Source organism: Myxocyprinus asiaticus, chromosome 49 (genome assembly GCF_019703515.2).
Source record: "Myxocyprinus asiaticus isolate MX2 ecotype Aquarium Trade chromosome 49, UBuf_Myxa_2, whole genome shotgun sequence".
NCBI classification, from domain to species: Eukaryota; Metazoa; Chordata; class Actinopteri; order Cypriniformes; family Catostomidae; genus Myxocyprinus; species Myxocyprinus asiaticus.
In genome coordinates this window covers 25,539,383-25,560,450 of record NC_059392.1, presented here as the reverse complement: position 1 = coordinate 25,560,450, position 21,068 = coordinate 25,539,383, and the positions used below count along the sequence as shown (strand labels likewise).

At 39.3% G+C, this 21,068-nt stretch overlaps 2 protein-coding genes across 2 annotated transcripts in view; one reads left to right on the top strand and one right to left on the bottom strand.

Annotated features, from left to right (window-relative positions):
• Positions 1-11,357: 11,357 nt before the first annotated feature.
• LOC127438366 (neutrophil cytosol factor 4-like) overlaps positions 11,358-21,068 on the bottom strand; it is a 31,814-nt gene continuing 22,103 nt past the window's right edge. Inside the window, exons 7-10 of the mRNA XM_051693905.1 lie at positions 19,264-19,362; positions 16,782-16,948; positions 16,502-16,567; positions 11,358-11,779 (exon numbers count right to left, since the gene is read on the bottom strand). Of these exons, the coding sequence (XP_051549865.1) occupies positions 11,572-11,779; positions 16,502-16,567; positions 16,782-16,948; positions 19,264-19,362 (540 nt within the window). The 3' untranslated portion in view covers positions 11,358-11,571. The remainder of the gene's footprint in view (positions 11,780-16,501; positions 16,568-16,781; positions 16,949-19,263; positions 19,363-21,068) is intronic.
• LOC127438368 (parvalbumin-7-like) overlaps positions 19,230-21,068 on the top strand; it is a 46,068-nt gene continuing 44,229 nt past the window's right edge. The window contains exon 1 of the mRNA XM_051693912.1: positions 19,230-19,480. The gene's annotated coding sequence lies outside the window, so the exon portion shown is untranslated. The remainder of the gene's footprint in view (positions 19,481-21,068) is intronic.

Here is a 21,068-nt window from a genome sequence, read left to right as displayed (position 1 = left end):
GCTTGCCGTGATTCTGAAGGGCTACAGAGATTGTCATTACTGGCAGCAGTTCCCCATAGCATCAGCTACTGATGCAGGGTCAAAGTGACCGACTTGTTTTCAGTGTTCTAACATCATAATATTTTCAAAGTATGCGGACGCTATCAGTAAAAATGATATTCACACAACTCAGCTTAGCGATATGATATGGTTTACAGGAATAGCTCACCAAAAATGTACAGTTCCATCATTATTTATTCACCCCTATGTGGTTCCAAACCTGTAAGTTGCTACTTTTCTGTGGCGCACAAAAGAAGAATTCTATGACAGTACTTAGTGACCATGACTGTCAAGCTCAAAAAGGCCAAAAAACACTATAAAATAATAATAAAAGCATGTTTCTATATTTCTAGTCTTCTGAAGCATACGATAGCTTTGAGTGAGGACCAGACAAAATTTTACTTGTTTTCACTGCTAATCTTCCCCTTCCTTCACCAAAGCTCTGAAATCTTATTTGCGTCTGTGTTGAGATAAAAATAAATGGCGTGGTGAAGCAGCACACCAGGTTTGACAAGATCATCCAAATGCCAGAATGACAGGGTGGGTAAATAATGACAGAATTTTCATTTCAACCTACCCGTGACACATCTGAGACTTTGCTGTGAACAGGAGAGGGAAGAGACACATCCCATTCTCTCAGCCTTCTGAAAAGCGAAAGAGACAAGAAAAAGTGAGTGGAAAAGGGAAGACTGCCACAATTTGCCACAAATTTGACGCAAAGCTCATTTGCATGTGAAAATGATTAGTGACGAATTTGCGGCAAATTTGCTATGAACTCTCGATTTTTGTAAGTTGTCAAATTTCCCTCATAGTTTATTTGTATCCGTCATATTTGTTTTCATTCACCCGTTAATTATAGGGCTACATTATATTCAGCATTGTTGCATCTATTATAACTAGGGAATTGTTTACATATTATACAAGATTGTTGCCGGCAGAATGAATTGACGGCCTAGTGAACTACAAGCGATGATCTACAATAGACAGCAATAAACTGCTTTTCAAGCGAACAAAGTCAGGTTTACTGTTACAACCCCAATTCCAAAAAAGTTGGGACAGTATGCAAAATGACAATAAAAACAAAAAGGAGTGATTTGTAAATTATTATCACCATTTGCTCTATTGAAAGCACTACAGCTACACATTATATGATGTTTACCTTGTGAATTTCATTGGTTTTTTAAAATTATTATTATTATTTTTTTTTATGTACAGTAATTTCAAATCAGATGATTGCAACATGCTCCAAAAAAATTGAGACAAGGGCAATATAAGACTAATAACAATTTGATGAGTTAAAATAACAAGGTGATGTGAAACAGGAGATGTTAAACAGGTGAGGCAATTGTGTCATAGTATATAAGGAGCCTCTAAAAACAGCCTAGACCTTCAAGAGCAAGGATCATTCAAGACTTGTCAATTTACCAACAGATGCTTCAGCAAATAATCCAGCACTTTGAGAACAATGTTCCCCAAAGACAAATTGGAAGGATTTTGTGCATTTCACCCTCTACAGTGCACAATATAGTAAAAAGATTCAAGGAATCTGGTCAAATCTCGGTGCGTAAAGAGCAAAATGAAAACCACTTCTGAATGTGTGTGATCTTTGATCCCTCAGATGTCACTGTCTTAAAAAACATCATTCATCTGTAATGGATATCATGGACATGGGCTTGGGATTACTTTAGTGAACCTTTGTTAGTCAACACCACTCGCCGCTGCATCCACAGATGCAAGTTAAGACTTTACTATGTAAAGGAGAAGCCATACATCAACACTGTCCAGAAGCGCTGCTGACTTCTCTGGGCTCGGTCTCATCTTAGATGGAAAGTAGAACAGTGGAACTGTGATTTTTGGTCCGATGAGTCCACATTTCAAATAGTTTTTGAAAAACACAGCCGTCGTGTTATCTGGGCCAAAGATGAGTCAGGTCCAAAAGCCAGTGTCTGTATGGGCCAGGGGTGTGTCAGTGCCCATGACATGGGTAACTTGCACATCTGTGAGGGCACCATTAATGCAGACAGATATGTACAAATTGTGGAGCAACATATACTGCCATCCAGCACCATCTTTTCCAGGGATGTCCCAGCATTTTCCAGCAGGACAACTTCAAACCACATACTGCCTGGTTTACAAGTGCATGGCTGTGTGAGCAGAGAGTGCAGGTGCTAGATTGGCCTGCCTGCAGTCCTGACCATCTCCAATTGAGAATGTGTGGTGCATTATGAAGCGCACAATACGGCAATGTAAACCCCGTACAATTATGCAGCTGAAGACCTGCGTAATGGATGAAGGGGGGAAAATTCCACATTCAGTGCCTAAATGCTTAATAAGTGTTATTAGAATAAACGGTGATGTTACACAGTGGTAAACACTCGACTGACCCAACTTTGTTGCAATCATCTGATTTGAAATTACTGTACATTTTTAAAAAACAATGAAATCCACAAGGAAAAAACATCATATAATGTTTAGTTGTGGTGCTTTCAATATAGCAAAAGGTGAATATAATTTACAAATCACACATTTTTGTTTTTATTAGCATTTTTGATACTGTCCCAACTTTTTTGGAATTGGAGTTGTATTTATACACATTGCAGAGCAACAGACAAAATGAAATAAGGTTTCCACAGGGATATTTTTAGATTGAATTTAATTGGAAACTATGTAAGTGTCCTTCAGTGGCACAGAAAAATTTTAAACAACCCCTGAAGTAATAGCTGAGCACCATTGAAGGACGCAGAATGGTGGCGGTGTGCTTTTACCTTCATAGAAAAAAATGTTTTAGAGTTTTGAAAATCATCGTCAAAACAAATGGTTTCGAGTGTTGTATGTTGTCCATAAGAATTCTGAGCAACCTCCGAAGTCGTAGCAAGGGGGCTGAAAGCAGTGTGCTTTTACATTCATAGAAAACAATGTGTTTGAATGGTTTCGAGTTTTGAAACGAATGGTTTCAGCTGTATGTCCTCGAGAAGATTTTTGTCGTCAGAGGAAAAATTGAGCAACCCCCAAAATAGTAGCTGGGTGCTGTCAATAGACGCTGAGCCACGGTGTTGTGCTTTTGAATGGTTTTAAATGGTTTCAAAAGTTGCGAAAGAAATTGATTTACAGTATGTTGTCTGGAAGGTTTTTGTCATCAATGGACACCAAATGGCGGTGGTGTTGTTTCACATTCATAGAAAACTATGATTTTATATGGTTTTGAAAACAATGGTTTCGAGTTTTGAAAACAATGGTCAAAACAAATGGTTTTAAGTACTGCATGTCATCCGGAAGGATTTTCTCATCCACAAAAGAATTTTAAACAACCCCTGAAGTCGTTGATGGGAGCAGTTGATGGACGGTGAACGACAGTGGTGTGCTTTTATATTTGTAGGAAACCATGGTTTCGAGTACTATATGTTGTCCACATGTCGAGTCCAGTGTGCAAGCTCCTTTAGGATGATACTGACAGATATGAGGGGTCAACTCTAACCTGGTCGTGTGGTCCAGTGTACAGGGGTGGTCCATTCTGAGGGATATCCAGCATGACAGCATCCTGAACGTTTGTGTGTGCTCACATTACAGCAAATCTGAGCGTGGTACTTAGCAGAACCCCTGAGAGAGCGCTCTGATATAGCATATACCATCAATCCATCAGAGAGAAAGATGGTCTTTGCATCCTCCTAAAAAGAGAGAAAGGAAGTAAACATGCATTTACATTTATTCATATAGCAGGCCAATTTATCCACCACCACTTTCCAACAAAGTATAATATATAAGTGATTCATGCCAAGTGCTGCAATACAAACTTTCAGAATTAAGATTTAAAATATATATATACATTTAAAGAGTTTGCGTTGACTGGATTGAGTCAAGTGTTCATGGAAGAGAAGGTAGCAAGGGTCTTGTAGGTAGAGTTTGGGAAGATCATTCCACTTTCCAATGGTGAAATTGAAGTTTCGGGAAAGTCATTTTGTTCCTCTTTGTGTTGGTACCATTTTGTGTTCATCCACCCTCAAGAGAATTTTAAAAAGATGGAAAAAGTATGGAGAAAAACAAACAAAATACTCTCAGGCTTGAGTATGCTCCAGTACTTGAGTTCATAAGTGAGGGGTACAGTACGGTACTTCGGTAGAGTCCAGTTCAGGATCCAGTCCTCTCCTCTCAGTTCAACGCTAAGCCCTGTGGGACGTGTTGGCTGGACTAGACCACAAAGACCACAAATAGAGACCAGATCAATAATGCAGCCTCTAAATAGCTCCGTAAACAGTAAGAAGTTTAAATAATGTAGACATGTGTTTAACTCACAAAGTGCAGAGCATAGCAAAGCCTTTGACAAACTTTATTTGTAATTTTAGAATGGCTAGTAGTTTATGTACTCCTGATAGCACATGGATGTCATCAAAACGTCTATTCATTCGACGTTTACGTTTTCTCTTACAAAACGTAAAATAAGTAACCTCTACTAACATCTAGTAGCATACAGTATTGCACATCTGCAAGACTTCATTATAACGTTCACTCTCAAATTTTACGATGACATCAGCAGATGTTTTTTGTGATATTTATGGTTTCGAATGTATTTGAACTAGTTCCAAACACAAATGATGCTTATAATTGAACAGGGTTTCTTTCCAGATGATGCGCTCTTTCACAAACATCTCAGGAAACATGCATGTACTTGTCTGTGTTTTCATATTCAATGTTCCCTGACAGATCTTAGAATGACATACAGCTGATATTTTTTGCAACGTTTAGTATTTAGAATTAGGGTTGGACACCGAGAACAGGTTCAGGACTGGTTCCATTTTTAGAAAAATACCAATAACTAATTATTTTCATGAATTTCAGTTAAATGTTCTCAAACGGGGCCTGATTAGCTCAGCGAGTAAAGACACTGACTATCACCCCTGGAGTTGCGAGTTCAAATCCAGGGCGTGCTGATTGACTCCAGCCAGGTCTCCTAAGCAACCAAATTGGCCTGGATGCTAGGGAGGGTAGAGTCACATGGGGTAACCTCCTCGTGGTCACTATAATGTGGTTCTCGCTCTCGGTGGGCCGCGTGGTGAGTTGTACGTGGATAACACGGAGAATAGCGTGAAGCCTTCACACAAGCTATGTGTCCGCAGTAACGCGCTCAACAAGTCACGTGATAAGATGCTTCGGATTGACGGTCTCAGACGTGGAGGCAACTGAGATTCATCCTCCGCCACCCAGATTGAGGCGAGTCACTACACCACCACAACGACTTAAGAGCGCATCGGGAATTGGGCATTCCAACTTGGGGAGAATTTTTTTTTTTTTCTCGAACATGCATTCTTCCACTGATGTGGACTCTGACAATTCGACAAGTAGTGTTTTCCGATTCCTGAACAATTTAATCTATAAGTCAGTTCTTTTGAATCTACAGCGCGAAACATACCGTGCGACAAGTGTAGTCTGCTTCCCAAACAAATTACTCTTAAGTTTAAAAAAAAATAAATCTTTTGATCGTCTGCAAACTTTACATCTCAAATAAGTCATTTCTGGATTGTCTATTATTTTGAATCTGAAATTGCTCCTTTTAAGATGTTTATCAGATGTCTGTACAAAAACATGATGCTTACATTAGTCATGGTGACAGACATGTGGTAATTTTTAAAATAAAAACGGTTGATAATGTTCCATGTTTTATATTGCATACACCTTAAAAAAAGGAAGAGTTTTTTCACGCGTTGGCGTGAGTTGCACCTACATTAGTCCAGGCTCAAAAACAGTCACGATACCAACCATTCTTAACAAATCACCCACATTATGACCTCCACCTTCTCAACACAGAACCACTCAGACCTGAAAAACAGATATTGATCATATCAGAACTTAAAGAATCCCTTCACACCCCCAAAAACACTTGAGACACACACACTCACAGTGCAGAGGAGTGTATTCAGTAGGTCAAAGTGTAGCTGATGTACTGTGCCAGGTCTTTCATCAGCTCCCAGCAACAGCTCACCGCCATAGAGTGCACAGTGTAGGTTAATGCACCAGGTAAACAGTCTAAACACAGAGGGTGGATATTAAATAATAGCCAATAATACTCCAGGACACCAGGGAGCTCCACTGGCCTAAAAATCACTGAGCTCCACTGGGTTTCTCCTTATACTCACAGTCAGATTTTATTGCTGGCCTGTCAAACAACACTTCGGTTCCCTTCTTTATTTTTGCTACCTTCATCTTCCATCTCCATCTTCTGTAATGGGTTGGTGTGAATTTTACTCTCTCTCTTCCTCTTTACTGTTTCATGACTAATCTCCTCCTCGAAAAGCACAAGAGAAAAGTTGGTTTGCTCCATAAAAACACTGTTTTTCACTTGTGTGACAATCACTACTTTGAAGAATTTTTTGTAAAAGGGTGAAGTGTGAAGTTTTTGCACCACCAGCGTTACCAAACAGAATTGAGTGCAACAGTATCCACCCACTTTTTAGCCATCTTTGTTCCGAAAGTAATCAAATCCTTCATAAAACAGTTGTAAGTCATGAATCAAACCAACCAGCTACTTGTAAATCACAACATTACAAACACTGATTTAAAGCAGAAAAGTATTTGAAAATTTGACAAAAAGACAAATGTACAAGACTGTGTACTCAACGTCTTTCATGAGGGAATGAGCGCCCTTACGAAAACCGAGAGTTTATGGCAAACTTGCGACAAATTGTCTATTGCTGCCAAAGGTTTGCCGGAGGTTCACCAATACCGGCGAAGACCTGCAAACTTCTGGCAAACATTTGCAGCAAATCAAAAGCTCATTTGCATGTGAAAATAATGAGCATATTAATCACTGCAATAATGATCCAATCATAGGCTGGCAGTTTACATTATTCCTGTAGTTCCAGTTTTCATTCAAGGCAATGATCACAGAAAATGCTAATGGCCAAGGTTAAGGTATGTCTGACATTTTTTTACATTTACCATATTTTATGAGTCTGAAAGTTTTGGACAGACCAGGAGAGTGTGGTGTGTTGAAGAAGAACACATCATCAAAGCCAATGGCAAACAGAGAGGTGTTATAACCAAGCGATCATAAAATGTATTTAAGCACTACAGCTCATCACATATGCATTCATTATTAACAATTTACAATGATTGTACATAAATAATCATGAAGGAACACCTGAACTAATACTTCAGAATGAACTAATGGAGAATGAAGCCATGCACTCATCAAAAACTACTTATGTGTGATGTGATTAGTGGCTAACCCTAAAGATTTTGATCTAACTTAATACGCATCTCGCTGAATTATTAATGGACTCACTGATGGTGAAATGTGATAATCCAGCTCTGTCCAATAAACTGCAGATGTGATGGCGAAAGTTGTAAAGGCATGACAATTAATTAAAAGTCTGTGATCAGAGTAGGGTTTGCCACTTCACGTTTTTTGATATAGGGCCCCTGTGATTGAGTTTATCCTTAACTATTAACCATCCTACGATTCAGTGCTCTGATACTTGCTTGAACCATCGGATCCTGCCTGAAGCAAAGAATGCAGGGGCACAGAGGACGGGACCTAAACTCATGGTGATGGGGTGGAGGGGGGTGAAAACAACGGAAGTATGCCAACAATGAGAAACACCCGAGCGGCTTTATAAAGCGGAGGCTGTATTGTGATTGGATGAGATGCCTGATAGAATGAATCCAGAGATCTTCCTGCTAGAACTATGCTTTTGCTTACATTTCTTGATTAGTCCATGCTTTCATCCACCATTATTTAAAGTGTTAATTTAGGTATTTGAACAATTATTTATTTCACAATTCAATTCAGCACATCTTTCATTAAAAATTCGTGCCTAAATCATATGTATCTTTGCAGATTGATTGCACAGGGAATTCAGCAACAGTAGGTCGAAAGTTTTGCAGCTCAAATCGGTCTTTACGAATTTTGAACCACTGCCCCCAGTGGCTGAAGCTGGAAGTGTTGTTGAACGTATGGGCACATGTGAGCTCCAGTTTCTGGGTGAAATGTCCACAGGGTGGCGCCAAAAGAGAGTTGTATTTTTACTTATAAATAATGTAAATCAGTCAACAGGAATGCATATTTTATTAACTCTACCCCCTAACCCAAACCCCAAACCTAAACATAACCATCAGTGGAGGAAAAATGTAATTTTAGAAGTGAAAATTAAACTTCTGAATTGCGCTCATCATTGTTTTTCGTGAATGAGTCAAAGTGTTGGGGGGGACCGACACTGGTTAGCCATGCTTACTCTATCATACAATTATGGAATTACAGAAAACTGAAGATGATTGGATACTATTACTTCACTATTATTACTCTACTGAATTACTATTATTTCACTATTATACTGGACTACAAATAGACTAATACCATATTACTCATTACTATATTACCACTACATCCAAAGAACGGTTCTGCTCTGCTATATCAATACCCAGTGATCTAAATGGACATAGCAGTCTTTGTGACTCACCTGTAGTTGTCTGGGTCCATATGAAACAGAGACAGTGGAATATGTGGCTCGTCCATCCAGCTGCAATGAATATAAGTGCTGTTGTCATTACGACACTCCAAAGACTGGGAATAGGACGAATTAAAAATCACATATTAGGCTTGGATTTGAAGCCATGCTTAGACGAGAACAACCAAATGGTCGTCTTACATTTCTATACAGAGCTACTATGTTGTTAAAAGTTGTGTTTGAAGTAGCACAGCCCAAACCTGGTGCATATTTGCCATCTTTAGGACATCCTGTGAGTGTAGATGTCCACACCACAGATGAAGTTAACAGTGAAGTCAGTTTTAAGGATGGAGTGATGCCTGGATACATGGAGAGTTCTGACTGTATAACGCCAGAGTACAGTAACAGAAGGCAAAGAGGAAAATGTGTTCATCCCTAAATTAATGATAAAAAAAAAAAAAAATGCTCCCAGTGAAAAACAGTAAATAGCAGCATAATACTTGGTTTTATTTACAGTTAGTCAAAATATTATTTAGTATATGACTGAATCAACCCATCTACATTGGATTTCACCATCAACTTATAAGGGTAAGATCAGGTAGAAAAATCTCCTTAAAGTTATTTAGAAGCTATTATAATTACATAATTATTGTTCTAAAGTAAAAATAAACAAGATAAGCTAGATCATCAAAAATCCAAATCTATCCATCTATCTACAGTGGCAAGAAAATGTATGTGAACCCTTTAGGATAAGCTGGTTTTCTGCATTAATTGGTCATAAAATGTGTAGTATAGAAAAACACAGTGTGCTTAATCTAACAACACACAATTATAATATTTCATGTCTTTATTGAACACATCCCATTAAACATTCACAGTGCTGTGGAAAAAGTAAGTGAACCCTTGGATTTAATAACTGGTCGGTCCTCCTTTGTCAGCAATAACCTCAACCAAGCATTTCCGGTAGTTGTGGATTAGACCTGCACAACATTCAGAAGGAATTCTGGATCATTCTTCCTTACAGAACTGCTTCAGCTCATTCATATTCTTATGCTGTCTGGTGTGAATGGCTCTCTTGAGGTCATTCCACAGCATCTCTATTGGGTTAAGGTCTGGGCTCTGACTGGGACACTCCAAAAGGTGGATTTTCTTTTTTTTTAAAGCTGGCGCACAGCCACCCTGATATTATCCTGTAGAGTATCTTGATAAACTTGGGAATTCATTTTTCCCTCGATGATGGCAAGTGGTCCAGGCACCGAAGCAGCAAAGCAGCCCCAAATCATGATGCTCCCTTCACCGTACTTCACCGTTGGGATATTTTCATGTTGGTATGTGGTGCCCTTTTTATGCCATTCATATAGTAGTGCAGTGTGTTCTTCCCAAACAATTCAACCTTAGTTTCATCAGTCCACAAAACATTTTCCCAGTAGCGTTGTGGAGTGTCAGGGTGGTCTTTGGCAAACTTCAGGTGTGCAGCAATGTTTCTGTTGGAAAGCAGCAGCTTCCTTCGTGATGTCCTGCCATGGACACAATGCCTGTTTAATGTTTTCCATATAGTAGACTCATGAACAGAGATGTTAACCAGTTCTAATGATTTAATCAAGTCTTCAGCTCTCACTCTAGGGTTCTTTTTACCTCATTGAGCATTCTGCGGTGTGTCCTTTGAGTCATCTTGGCTGGACAGCCACTTCTAGGGAGAGTAGCCACAGTACTTAATTGTCTCAGTGTATAGACAATTTGACGTACTGTGGACAGATGAATATTTGAGCTCTTCGAGATAACTTTGTAACCCTTTCCAGCTTTATGCAAAGCAACAATTCTTGATTGTAGGTCTTGTGAGATTTCTTTTTTGTGGGTCATGGTCCACGTCTGCAGATGCTTCTTGTGAATAGCAAACTTAAAATGTTTGAGTGCTTTTTATAAGTCAAAGTAGCTCTAACCCACACCTCCAATCTTGTTTCATTATTTGGATGCCAGTTTTGCCATCTCCTGACTCAAATCAGGCTTTTGTTGTTATCACTTGACAATAAGGTTGTATTTGTTAACATTAGTAAATGCATTAGGTATCATGAACTATCAATGAACAATATACTTTTACAGCATTTATTTATCTTGGTTAATGTTAATTTCTAAAAATAAAATTGTTAGTTCATAATGCATTAACAAATGTTAACTTTTAATAAAACAAATGTATTAGTTGACATTAACCAAGATTAATACGTGCTGAAAAAGTATTTTTAGTTTATGTTAATTATTGCCGTAAACGAATGTTAATGAAAACAACCTTACTGTAGAGTGTTACCCCCCCGCCCCCCCGCCCCACACACACACATACACATACACACACATACATAAATACATCAAAGACTTGAAAAGTGAGCAATCATGTTCTTCCACACTGTAAGTGTGTGCAAAATGAATCAAATGTGCATGTGATTTAAAATCCCATTGAGAGATGTTGCATCAAAAATAATACATATAATTGTATAATGTATATAATTTGTGCATTTATTGTGTGTCTGTGTTGCTCAAGTCGAGTTGAGCCACACATCAAGCCACCCAAGATGATCAAATCATTCATGATTTTATTTTTTTCTGTTTAAAATCTGCAAAAAAAGGAACTGCATAAGGAAGTTGGCCAAACAAATGCCTCAATAACCAAGATCATCAATAACCAAACAAAAAGTAAAAGGAATTCAAAAGGAAAACTATGTTTTATACCACTTTGGGAAATAGTGTTAAATAGTGTTAAGCATACTGTAAACCTCACTAAATTTTTTTGATTTCTCTGAAAGAAAATAGACTTACCAATCGTATGTGACTTTGCTTCTCAAGTAAATGTAACTTGTTTTAAGAATGTTTAAATATTTTTATTGGAAAACAAGACAAAATTACTGAGAATACACTTAAATACATATTGTACTGTTTATACGTAAAATCATTATTTATTAGCACTGAAATTTATCAAATGTGCACCACACTGTGAAATAATGATTACATTTAATATTGAAAAGCACGTAAAACTATGAACACTGTATAATGATTCTGAAATTACATGGGACATAAAAAGAGGTCATAGACAAACACACTTATGTTAATACTCTGTGTTGTAGACAGTGAGATCTTTGGCATGCGTGACCAGCAGCTCCCATGGAAACTGATTTACGGGTCTTTTGACATTTGACCCTGTTGTTATGCTCTCGTGCACCATGAGAGCGATGTCTTCATCGTCTAATATCCGTATCAGATCACCTGCAGGATCTCGATAGTTCAAAGCAATATTATCCACTTGAAACAAATCTCTGAGGAAAAGACAGGGGAGGGAGACAAATTACTTAGCAGTTTAGAGGTCACACTAAGTGTGAATATAGTTAGTATATATCACTGAGGACTCCTTGTTGTATCAGCAGTCTTGTGACCTTTATGCAAATTGTTTGACACTGTGCGAGCCACATCCAAATGAAATAAATATTATGCAGTTTAGGCTTATTATAGTGTAACAGTATAAATAATGGGCAAGGAGGAGGCGGGAACTGGCTGAACAGTCAAATTAATGTTTGAAGAAAACTTAAAAGACATAAACACGCACGGCAGCTGCATGTGGCTCTCTCTCTCAAACTGCCGCATCCACCTCGGCTTTATCTCTCTCCTCGGCTGATTAGCCCGACTGGGGGCTGGCTGTGCGTACTCACACAGGGCCCCGCCCTCCTCCTCATCACATATAAAACATTAATTAGACACTGTAGTTAGTTTCCAAAACCTAGTGAGCTACCTTAATGTCTACTGCCAAGGCAGCTGCCTCCTAAAGGCTTGAGTATACTTCAGTTGTCTGCGTTGTTGATCGCTCTGCGCACAGTATGCGTGGCGCAAATTTCGTCATCAGCACAGTCTGCGCGGACTGTCCGCCCACTGCCCAGATTTTCTCGACACATGGACAGTCCTCATCTGTGCGCATCATTCGTGCATGCGCCTGCCATTGACTGTACTTAGAGAGTAGGGTGACCAGACATCCCCGTTTTTCCAGGGACAGTCTCGGTTTTTAGTGGCCTGTCCCTGACAGGAGCTGTCCCCTTAAATGTCCCTGTTTTTCCCGAGCGTTCAAGACAGCATTCATAGTGAAATATTACAGCAAAGTCTAACGTGTGATGTTCATTTTGACCAACAGAGGGGGCTGCTCGCTGTAGCAGCTTCAAATCATTCATCTTCCTTTACAGATTACTTGGAAGGACCAGGCAATTGAAGAGAATTATCATCATTGTTATAAGCTTCAAAGTAAGGCACACACTAGCTGTTTATGTTGTAAAGTTACATTGTTATGTATTTTATAACAGGTTCTGAATTTGGCACAGGATTTTTTTGCACAGTGTAAAACGTTCCTGAAAGTTTGGCCTTCATAATGTGGGAATTCCCGCACAAACTATAACATGCTGGTGAAAAGTAGTCAAATTAATCCCTGCAGATGAACAAATAAAATCAATAATTTTATTTTTAACCAGTATGTGTTGTGTATATCAACGCTATCGGCCCACCACCCGCTCTCTCTCCCTCTCGCACTAGTAATATTCATACACTGACTAAAGGAAGCACCTTCTCACATATTTACTCATTTGTTGTATTAACAAATACCCAAAATGAATTTAAAATAAGAAAATGACATTAATAGCATGGAAAAATAAATAAAAATGTATAATCAAATAAAATGTACATTACAGCATAGATAAGTGAGTGAAAAGGAGCACCATAATACATAAGACTTGATCAAAATAAAAGGTGGTAATTAAGAAAAACAGGTCCATATGAGATATACGCAAACAGTTAGGTAAAATAGTATTATGATCATTATTATTATCAGTATTATACAATATTGAATATCTTTGTGTCCTATGATGTTTACATTCTTCACTGTATTCCATGAAATGATTAAGATACTCAAAGGGCAGGACCCCTGGGTTTAGTTCAGTTTAGTTCATCTGTACAGCATAGGAAAGAATGAACTCATTGAAGATGAAACAGAAGACTAAAAATGATCAACTTTACCTCTGTGTTTGAATTTCATTGAGACATAGGCTAGTATTCAATAGAGCATGATATACCACACTGTAAAAAAAATATTTCCATGATTTGTTAACTGTATGTTTTTGCCAGATCAACTTAGATTTACTAATTTGTTCAGATAACATAAGAATCTGTTTTTATTGAGTAAACTAATGGCACAATGGAAATGCACTGATATAATGTAAAATAAAAAAATAAATACAAAAAAGTTAATTCTACTTATTGTTAGTTAACTAGACCTTTTTATTAAAATTATTAATTACTTTATTTTAAATGAACTCCATTTTAAGGCAGCTATGTTACTTGTGAGTACTTACAGAGATGTCCCCGTTTTTCATTTCAGAAATCTGGTCATCTTATAAAAGAGTATCACAAAGCAGGTCAAAAGAGTATATTTTGAAAGGCAACGCAGTTGACCATGCACAATCCGATCCGGAATGCAGAAAGTGCAGTTGTTGGATAAAGCACAGCTTCGGCTCTACAGGCAACATGCAACTGAATAGACAACAAACCGATGAATGATCAAAGACAACAGGATGGAGCAGAGAGCAGAGTTCTTGAGGCGTGTTTTATCAAGTTTAAAGCTGCATTTAACTTGATATAGCGTTTTACAAACGTAGCTAGAGACAACAAAAACCACTGAAACTTGATGTAACCACAGTGAGATGCACCAAAAGTGACCATCTGATGCATGTGTACTGATGGTACTGATGGAACACAAGAACATGTCCAGATTGATGAACTCAATTGTAAAATGGATCACAGTGGACTGTAGGTCAGTGATAGGCTTATGTTCAATGATTTGTAAATAATCCAAACAATACTAAATTCCAGATCTACTTTTACATTATCTAATCAATGCTTTACTCATCTGCCACAATAAAGTAATGTCTCTGAATTATCTGAATTATTATGTACTGTTGAGCCAAAACATTATGACCACTCACAGGTGAAGCGAATAGCGTTGATCATCTCCTAACAAGGTCACATGTCAAGGTCTGGGTAGATTAGATGGTAAGTGAACAATCAGTTCTCGTAGTCAACATGTTGAGTGCAGGAGTAAAGACCTGAGTGACTTTGACAAGGGCCAAATTATTATGGCCAGACGACTGGGTCAGAGCATCTCTGAAACGCCAAGGCTTGTTGCGTACTCCCGGTCAGCAGTGAAGAGTAACTACTGACAGTGGTCCGAGGAGGCACAAACCACGAACCGGTGACAGGGTGTTGGGCGCCCAAGGCTCATCGATGCGCAAGGGCAATGAAGGCTATCCCGTCTGGTCCGAACCGACATAAGGTCTACTGAGGCACAAGTCACAGAAAATTTTAATGATTGTTATGGGAGGAATGTGTCACAACACACAGTGCATCACATCCTGCTGCGTATGGGGCTGCGTAGCCGCAGACTGGTCAGAGTGCCCATGATGACCCCTGTCCACCGTTGAAAGCGCATACAATGGGCACACGAGTGTCCGAGCTGGACCGTGGAGCAGTGGAAGAAAGTTGCCTGGTCCGATGAGTCCCGTTTTCTTTTACATCATGTAGACGGCCGTGTACATGTGCGCCGTTTACCTGGGAAGTGATGGCACCAGGATGCACTGTGGGAAGACAACAAGCCAGTGGAGGGAGTGAGATCCTCTGGGCAATGTTCTGCTGGGAAACCATGGGTTCGGCCATTATGTGGACATCAATTTGACATGTGCCACCTACCTAAACATCATTGTAGACCAGGTACACCCCTTCAGCAGGATAATGTGCCCTGCCACGCTGCACACATTGGGAATGGTTTGAGGAACATGATGAAGAGTTCAAGGTGTTGCCCTGGCCTCCAAATTCCCCAGATCTCAATCCGATTGAGCATCTGAGAGATGTGCTGAACCAACAAGTCCGATCCACGGCAGATCCACCTCACAACTTACAGGACTTGAAGGATCTGCTGCTAATGTCTTGGTGCCAGATACCACAGGACACCTTCAGGGGTCTTATAGAGTCCATGCCTCGGCGGGTCGGCACTGTTTTGGCAACACTCTGAGGACCAACAGCATATTAGGGATATATATATATTGAAGTATCTTTAGTTTGGGGCCTTTTTCAGCAAATATTGATGCATGCAATTAATTGTGATTAATTAATCAGCATTTCATGTCATTCATTCAATTAAAAATGTTTTATAGTGATTTTACACTCTCTGAAACCTGGCCACAAAACAAATTGACAAACAAGTACAAACTGGCCATTTAAGTGAGTGTGCTTTGTGTTTTCTGACGTGTATGTGTCACCAGTCCTACTCAACCCGCTCCGGGCGGGATTCGAACTGGAGATCCCCGGCATGGGAGTCGTACGTGCTAGCAAGAAGGCTATAAAAGCCTTAACTTCATCCGTTAAGGCCAGGGGAGTGAGGTTTACACACTGCACAGCTATCACATACTAGCTGGCTACAGTTACATATCAACACTCATTTTGTTGGACAGACAAAAATTTTGAACTTTTTAAAAAAAGATTCTCTTCCACTTCTGGGTCTTGTTCCTATCCTTTTATTCCCATCTGTTTCTTCCCCATGCATGAAACACAGTTGTGAGACACAAGCCCTCCTCACAGTGAAAAGAACAGCAGAAACAGAAATACTGACAGTGGAAATGAGAAAATGAACACAATTAGGAGCTGATTATGAGACTGAAAGTTAAAAAGATAGTTCACCCAAAAATTAAAATTCTGTCATTTGTCATTTTTGGGTGAGCTATTCCTGAAATTTAAATGTAAAGGACAGAAAAAAGTGTGAAAGATGCTAAAATTGAGAAAGTAAAGAGCATGTTTGTTTTGTTTGTTTTTTTCACAGAAATGCCAAACTATGTACCTCATCAGTATATGTGCAATCCATTGTTGTTATGGCATGTTAAAATGGGACTGTTTGATAGAATCTAGTTCTCAGAATGTCTATTCCACATCATATAAAAGTTTCAACTGTTTTGTACCTCATTCGGGAGAGCAGATCCTCATAAGACGGCTGAATTGTGATATCTTCTTCAATGCAAATGTCCCTACAGCAGCATCACATCAATTGAGAAACATTCATTCAACATCATGTCTCATTTAACAATTAACTGATACTTGACATCTGTTTATTAAGTGCTTGTATTGACTTTAACATCACAAAAAAGAACAGAAAGACAACTATTTCTTTGAAATTGTTGGTTAAAAAAGAAAATATTCTTAGATCAACTCATTATGCATCTTTATCTCACTATCTCTGACCTTGTATCAATTCCATCTGGCTGCAGTAGATAGCAGCGCAGGCAGCTGTATGAACCCTGAGCATTCCTGGAAGCTCTGCCCTCTTCATCAGAGTCACTCTCAGGAAGAGGTTTTATAATCTTCACGAATGACTCTGGAAAGATGCCGGTTCTGTCCCTCACTGTGCCCTAGCGATAGGACACATTGCATAAGAAGATGAAGACTTGTTCTTACTGTCTCCTAGACTAAATAAATCAATCTATCTATCTATCCATCCATCCTACAGCTCACAGCTGATGGATTAATGTAGAGTGGTTTCTTGTATCCTCAGTAGAGGAAAAGAAACAATGTGAAAAGTGGAAGGGATGAAAAAGTCTTGGGTATTAATATGTCTCAAATAAATTGGGCGATGAACTTTGAAATCTGTAAAAGGGTGATATAATAGTTGTTACGCCTCTGGTCTTCAGGTACACATGGTGCCTTCAAGCCAAAAAAACAAAAACAGTTTAGGCTGCATTAAACTAGCAAGTTACACTTTGATCTTTTCTTTCACTCGCTCGTCTCGGTAATGTTATTTGAGGGTCCATTGCATGTCCATTCTATACCCAATTTACTCTCTCCCTCTCTCTCTCTCTCTCTCTCTCTCTCTCTCTCTCTCTCTCTCTTTATTCAGTGAAATTCAATTCAGGTCAAATCTTTCTCCTTTCTTGTCATGATTTGAATATAGGCAGCAGATATGCCCACTCCAGACTCACATCTAGCTCATAAAAACCATGTGTGTGTGTTCAGATCAGATTTACTTACTCTAAATGTTCCACTCCTTCACACACACATTTCTCACATCCTTTCTTTTCCACCAGAATCCCGCATTCATGAATTTCTTTAATGCCCCATCCCTCATCTCTTTATCGTTTCACTTCCCCTCCTTTTCCTTTCTTCATTTAATCCATCTCTCCCTCCATCCATCAATCTCTCATCCATCCCCCATTATTCCATTCATTTACCATCCATCCATCAATCCATGTATCCATCCATCCATTCCAGTATCCATCCATCCATCAATCCCTCCATCCATTCATTTATCATCCATCCATCAATCCATGTATCCATCCATCCATTCCAGTATCCATCCATACCTCCATCCATCCATCTCTCCATCCATCAATCCCTCCATCCATCCATAAATCCTCCATCATCCATCCATTCCTTCCTTCATCCCTCCATCCATTCCTCTATCATCCATCCCTCCATCCTTTCCTCTATCCATCCCTCCATCATTCCATATATTCATTCAATCAATCCCAGTATCATCCATCATTCCTCCATCTATCAATCCCTCCATCCATCAATCCATCCATACATCCATCATCCATCCATTCCTTCCTTCATCCCTCCATCCATCCCTCTGTCCATTCCTCTATTCATCCCTTCATTCCATCCATTCATCCAATCAATCCCAGTCTCCATCCATCCATCCCTCTTACCCTCCATCCATCCATCCATCCATCCATCCATCAATCCCTCTATCCATCCATCAAGTCCTCCATCCATCTGTCCATCCACCCATTCTTTCATCCCTTTATTCAGCCGTCCATCCATCCCTTCATCCATTCCTCTATCATCCATCCTTCTATCATTCCATCCAATCATCCAATCAATCCCAGTATCCATCCATCCATCCCTCTTTCCCTCCATCCATCCATCCCACCATACATCCATCCATCAATTCATACATCAGGTCCTCATCCTTCCATCCATCCATCCATTCATCCCTTCATCCAGCCATCCATCCATCCATCCCTCCATCCCTCCATCCCTCCATCCAATCCTCTATCATCCATCCTTCCATCATTCCATCCATCCATCCATCCATCCATTCAGTCAATACAGTATCCATCCATCCATCCATCCATCCATCTACCATCCATCCATCCATCAATCCATCCATGTAGGCTTGCTTGATATGCTGGGGTTTTAACATTATTTTGGTACTCAAGACTCATTTGACTCTTTTTAGAATCATAGCCAGAATCCTTTTTATAGTATGTCATGATTTTATCACATTTAAGGCTGTAACTGACAATAGGAATAAATCCCTATTTTTTTATTACTGGTCTATGGCTTGATGTTTGGCAACACTCGCCTACTGTATTGATCTTAAAAAAAGAACCTGTGAGCTTAATTGTTACTGGGTCCACTGCCCCAGATAACCAGAAGTGGCATGGTTGGAAAGGCTTCATTTATTAATTTTCTCTTTCCCCCCTTAAACTAGAACAACTCCCTCCCTTCTTCTCTCTTACAAATCCTCCTCTCTCTCTTCCCTGCTTATCTATCCTTTACCTTTTTCTCTCCCTCTATCATGTTATCTTTCTCTCTCTCTCTCTTGCAAACCCTCCCCTCTCTCCTTTCATACTACCTATCATCCTCTACTTTTCTCTTGTTATCTCTCTCTCTCAGTCACTCTTCCTTCCTCCTCCTCACTCTCTCTCCAGTTCTCTCTCACCTCCAGCCAGTCTGTGTTGACTCTGCGCAGGAGGAAGATCACGTCTCCAGCCTTCAGACTGAGCTCCAGGCGCCCGCTGCCACTGAAGTCAAACACCACCTAACATACGTGCACACGCAGAAAAGGACACACAAGCCAGAAAACACACACACACACACACACACACACACACCAACAGGAAAAAAGACAACAGATCCTGAGTGAAACCGAGCTGCAGGTAAGAGACTTGTTCTTTAAAACTATGAAGAGAATGGATGAAAGAGAAATGAGGGAAAGGGTGTTGGAGGATGCAAGCAATAAAAAAAGAAATCAAGAGATTAAAAAAAAGTGTATTCATGAGACAGTACTTTTCTTTTCAACACAAAAAAGTAACATGGTAATACCATGTATTTGTACATATACCATGGTGTAATGGACATGGTATCAAATGGTAATTTTATTTTTTTCAGTGTTTTTACCATGGTATTCTTTGAAGAATAAAATGTCCAAAATACCATGGTTTTGGGCATGTGCAATGGAAATACTTCAAACATTACCATGGTATAAATATATGACCAAAAAACTAAATAAGAAAACAATAGAACAAATCTATTTGTTACAATAACTCAGAGGTTGCTCTTTCATAGCTTGTGCAGGACTTAATGGAGTTCTGTTACGTGTTATCGAAGTATCAACTTTGTCTCGGATGTTTCTTTTAAAATTACTTAGGAGATATAAAGACAATTGTTGACATGCATTAAGAATATTAAGCTATAAAATGAATGCGGAAAGCATAGCTCAAGATAATTTGGTCTTTAAAAGAATTTGATGAGGAATGTTTGAGTTCAAATTGAAACTTCTGACTTTTCATTTCCAACTTTTGTGTCTTGGCAAATCTGAGTTTGAGACATTGTTAAGATCTCTTGTGAAACTTTTTGGGAGACACATTTGAGAGAACCGGCACAATGATCAGTCTGTGCTTACCAAAATATGAACCACTGCCCCCAGTGGCCAAAGCTGAAGGTGTTTGAGTGAAATGTCCACAGAGGGGCGCCAGATGTGAGTATTTGTAGTTGTAAATGATGTCAAACAGCCAACAGCAATGCTTATCTTATTAACACTACTCTTTAACCCAAATCCCAACCCTAAACCTAACCGCCAGTGGAGTACAAATTTAATTTTAGAGTGAAAATGCAACCTGCGATTTGTGCTCAACATTGTTTATGTGAACGCAACATGGCGATTTCCTGTGTGGTCATGTTGGATCTTAAGCAAAAGACTATTTAATTTCTCATTGCTGAGAAACTAAACACACCACTTATCACTGTAGGCAAACTGGTGCTTATAAGCGAGGCGTGTATGCATGCGTATGCATAACACACACATGCATGTGTGCGTGTGTGTGTGTGATGGTCATGAGTGGGCATCTGTTCTATAATGCTGTAAATCTGCTGAGCTGTGGGTCGCTTGGTTTGTTTGCATGAGTAGGAGTGTGTAGGTGAGTCGTGTTAGATGTTACCAGCTAATTACATCTTGGCAGCATTAAGTGCGAGCGTGCATGCATGTGTTTGTCTGTTCATGCTCGTAGGCAGCATCTGAGCAGAAAGATACCAGTCGAGGCAAAACTCGATGTGATGTTCTTTATGAAGTCAACAGTAAAGACCAAGTATCAAAGCACAGAATCAGTACGACCAAATGAAGAAACTATTTCAGTCCCACTGCTGCTGAGAGACCCTAAAAATGGCTTTTGGGTCATTTGCGTGGGCTAAGTTTGTTATATAGTGCAGAAAAGTAACTCGGTACAATAATTGGCTTTTTCAACCACA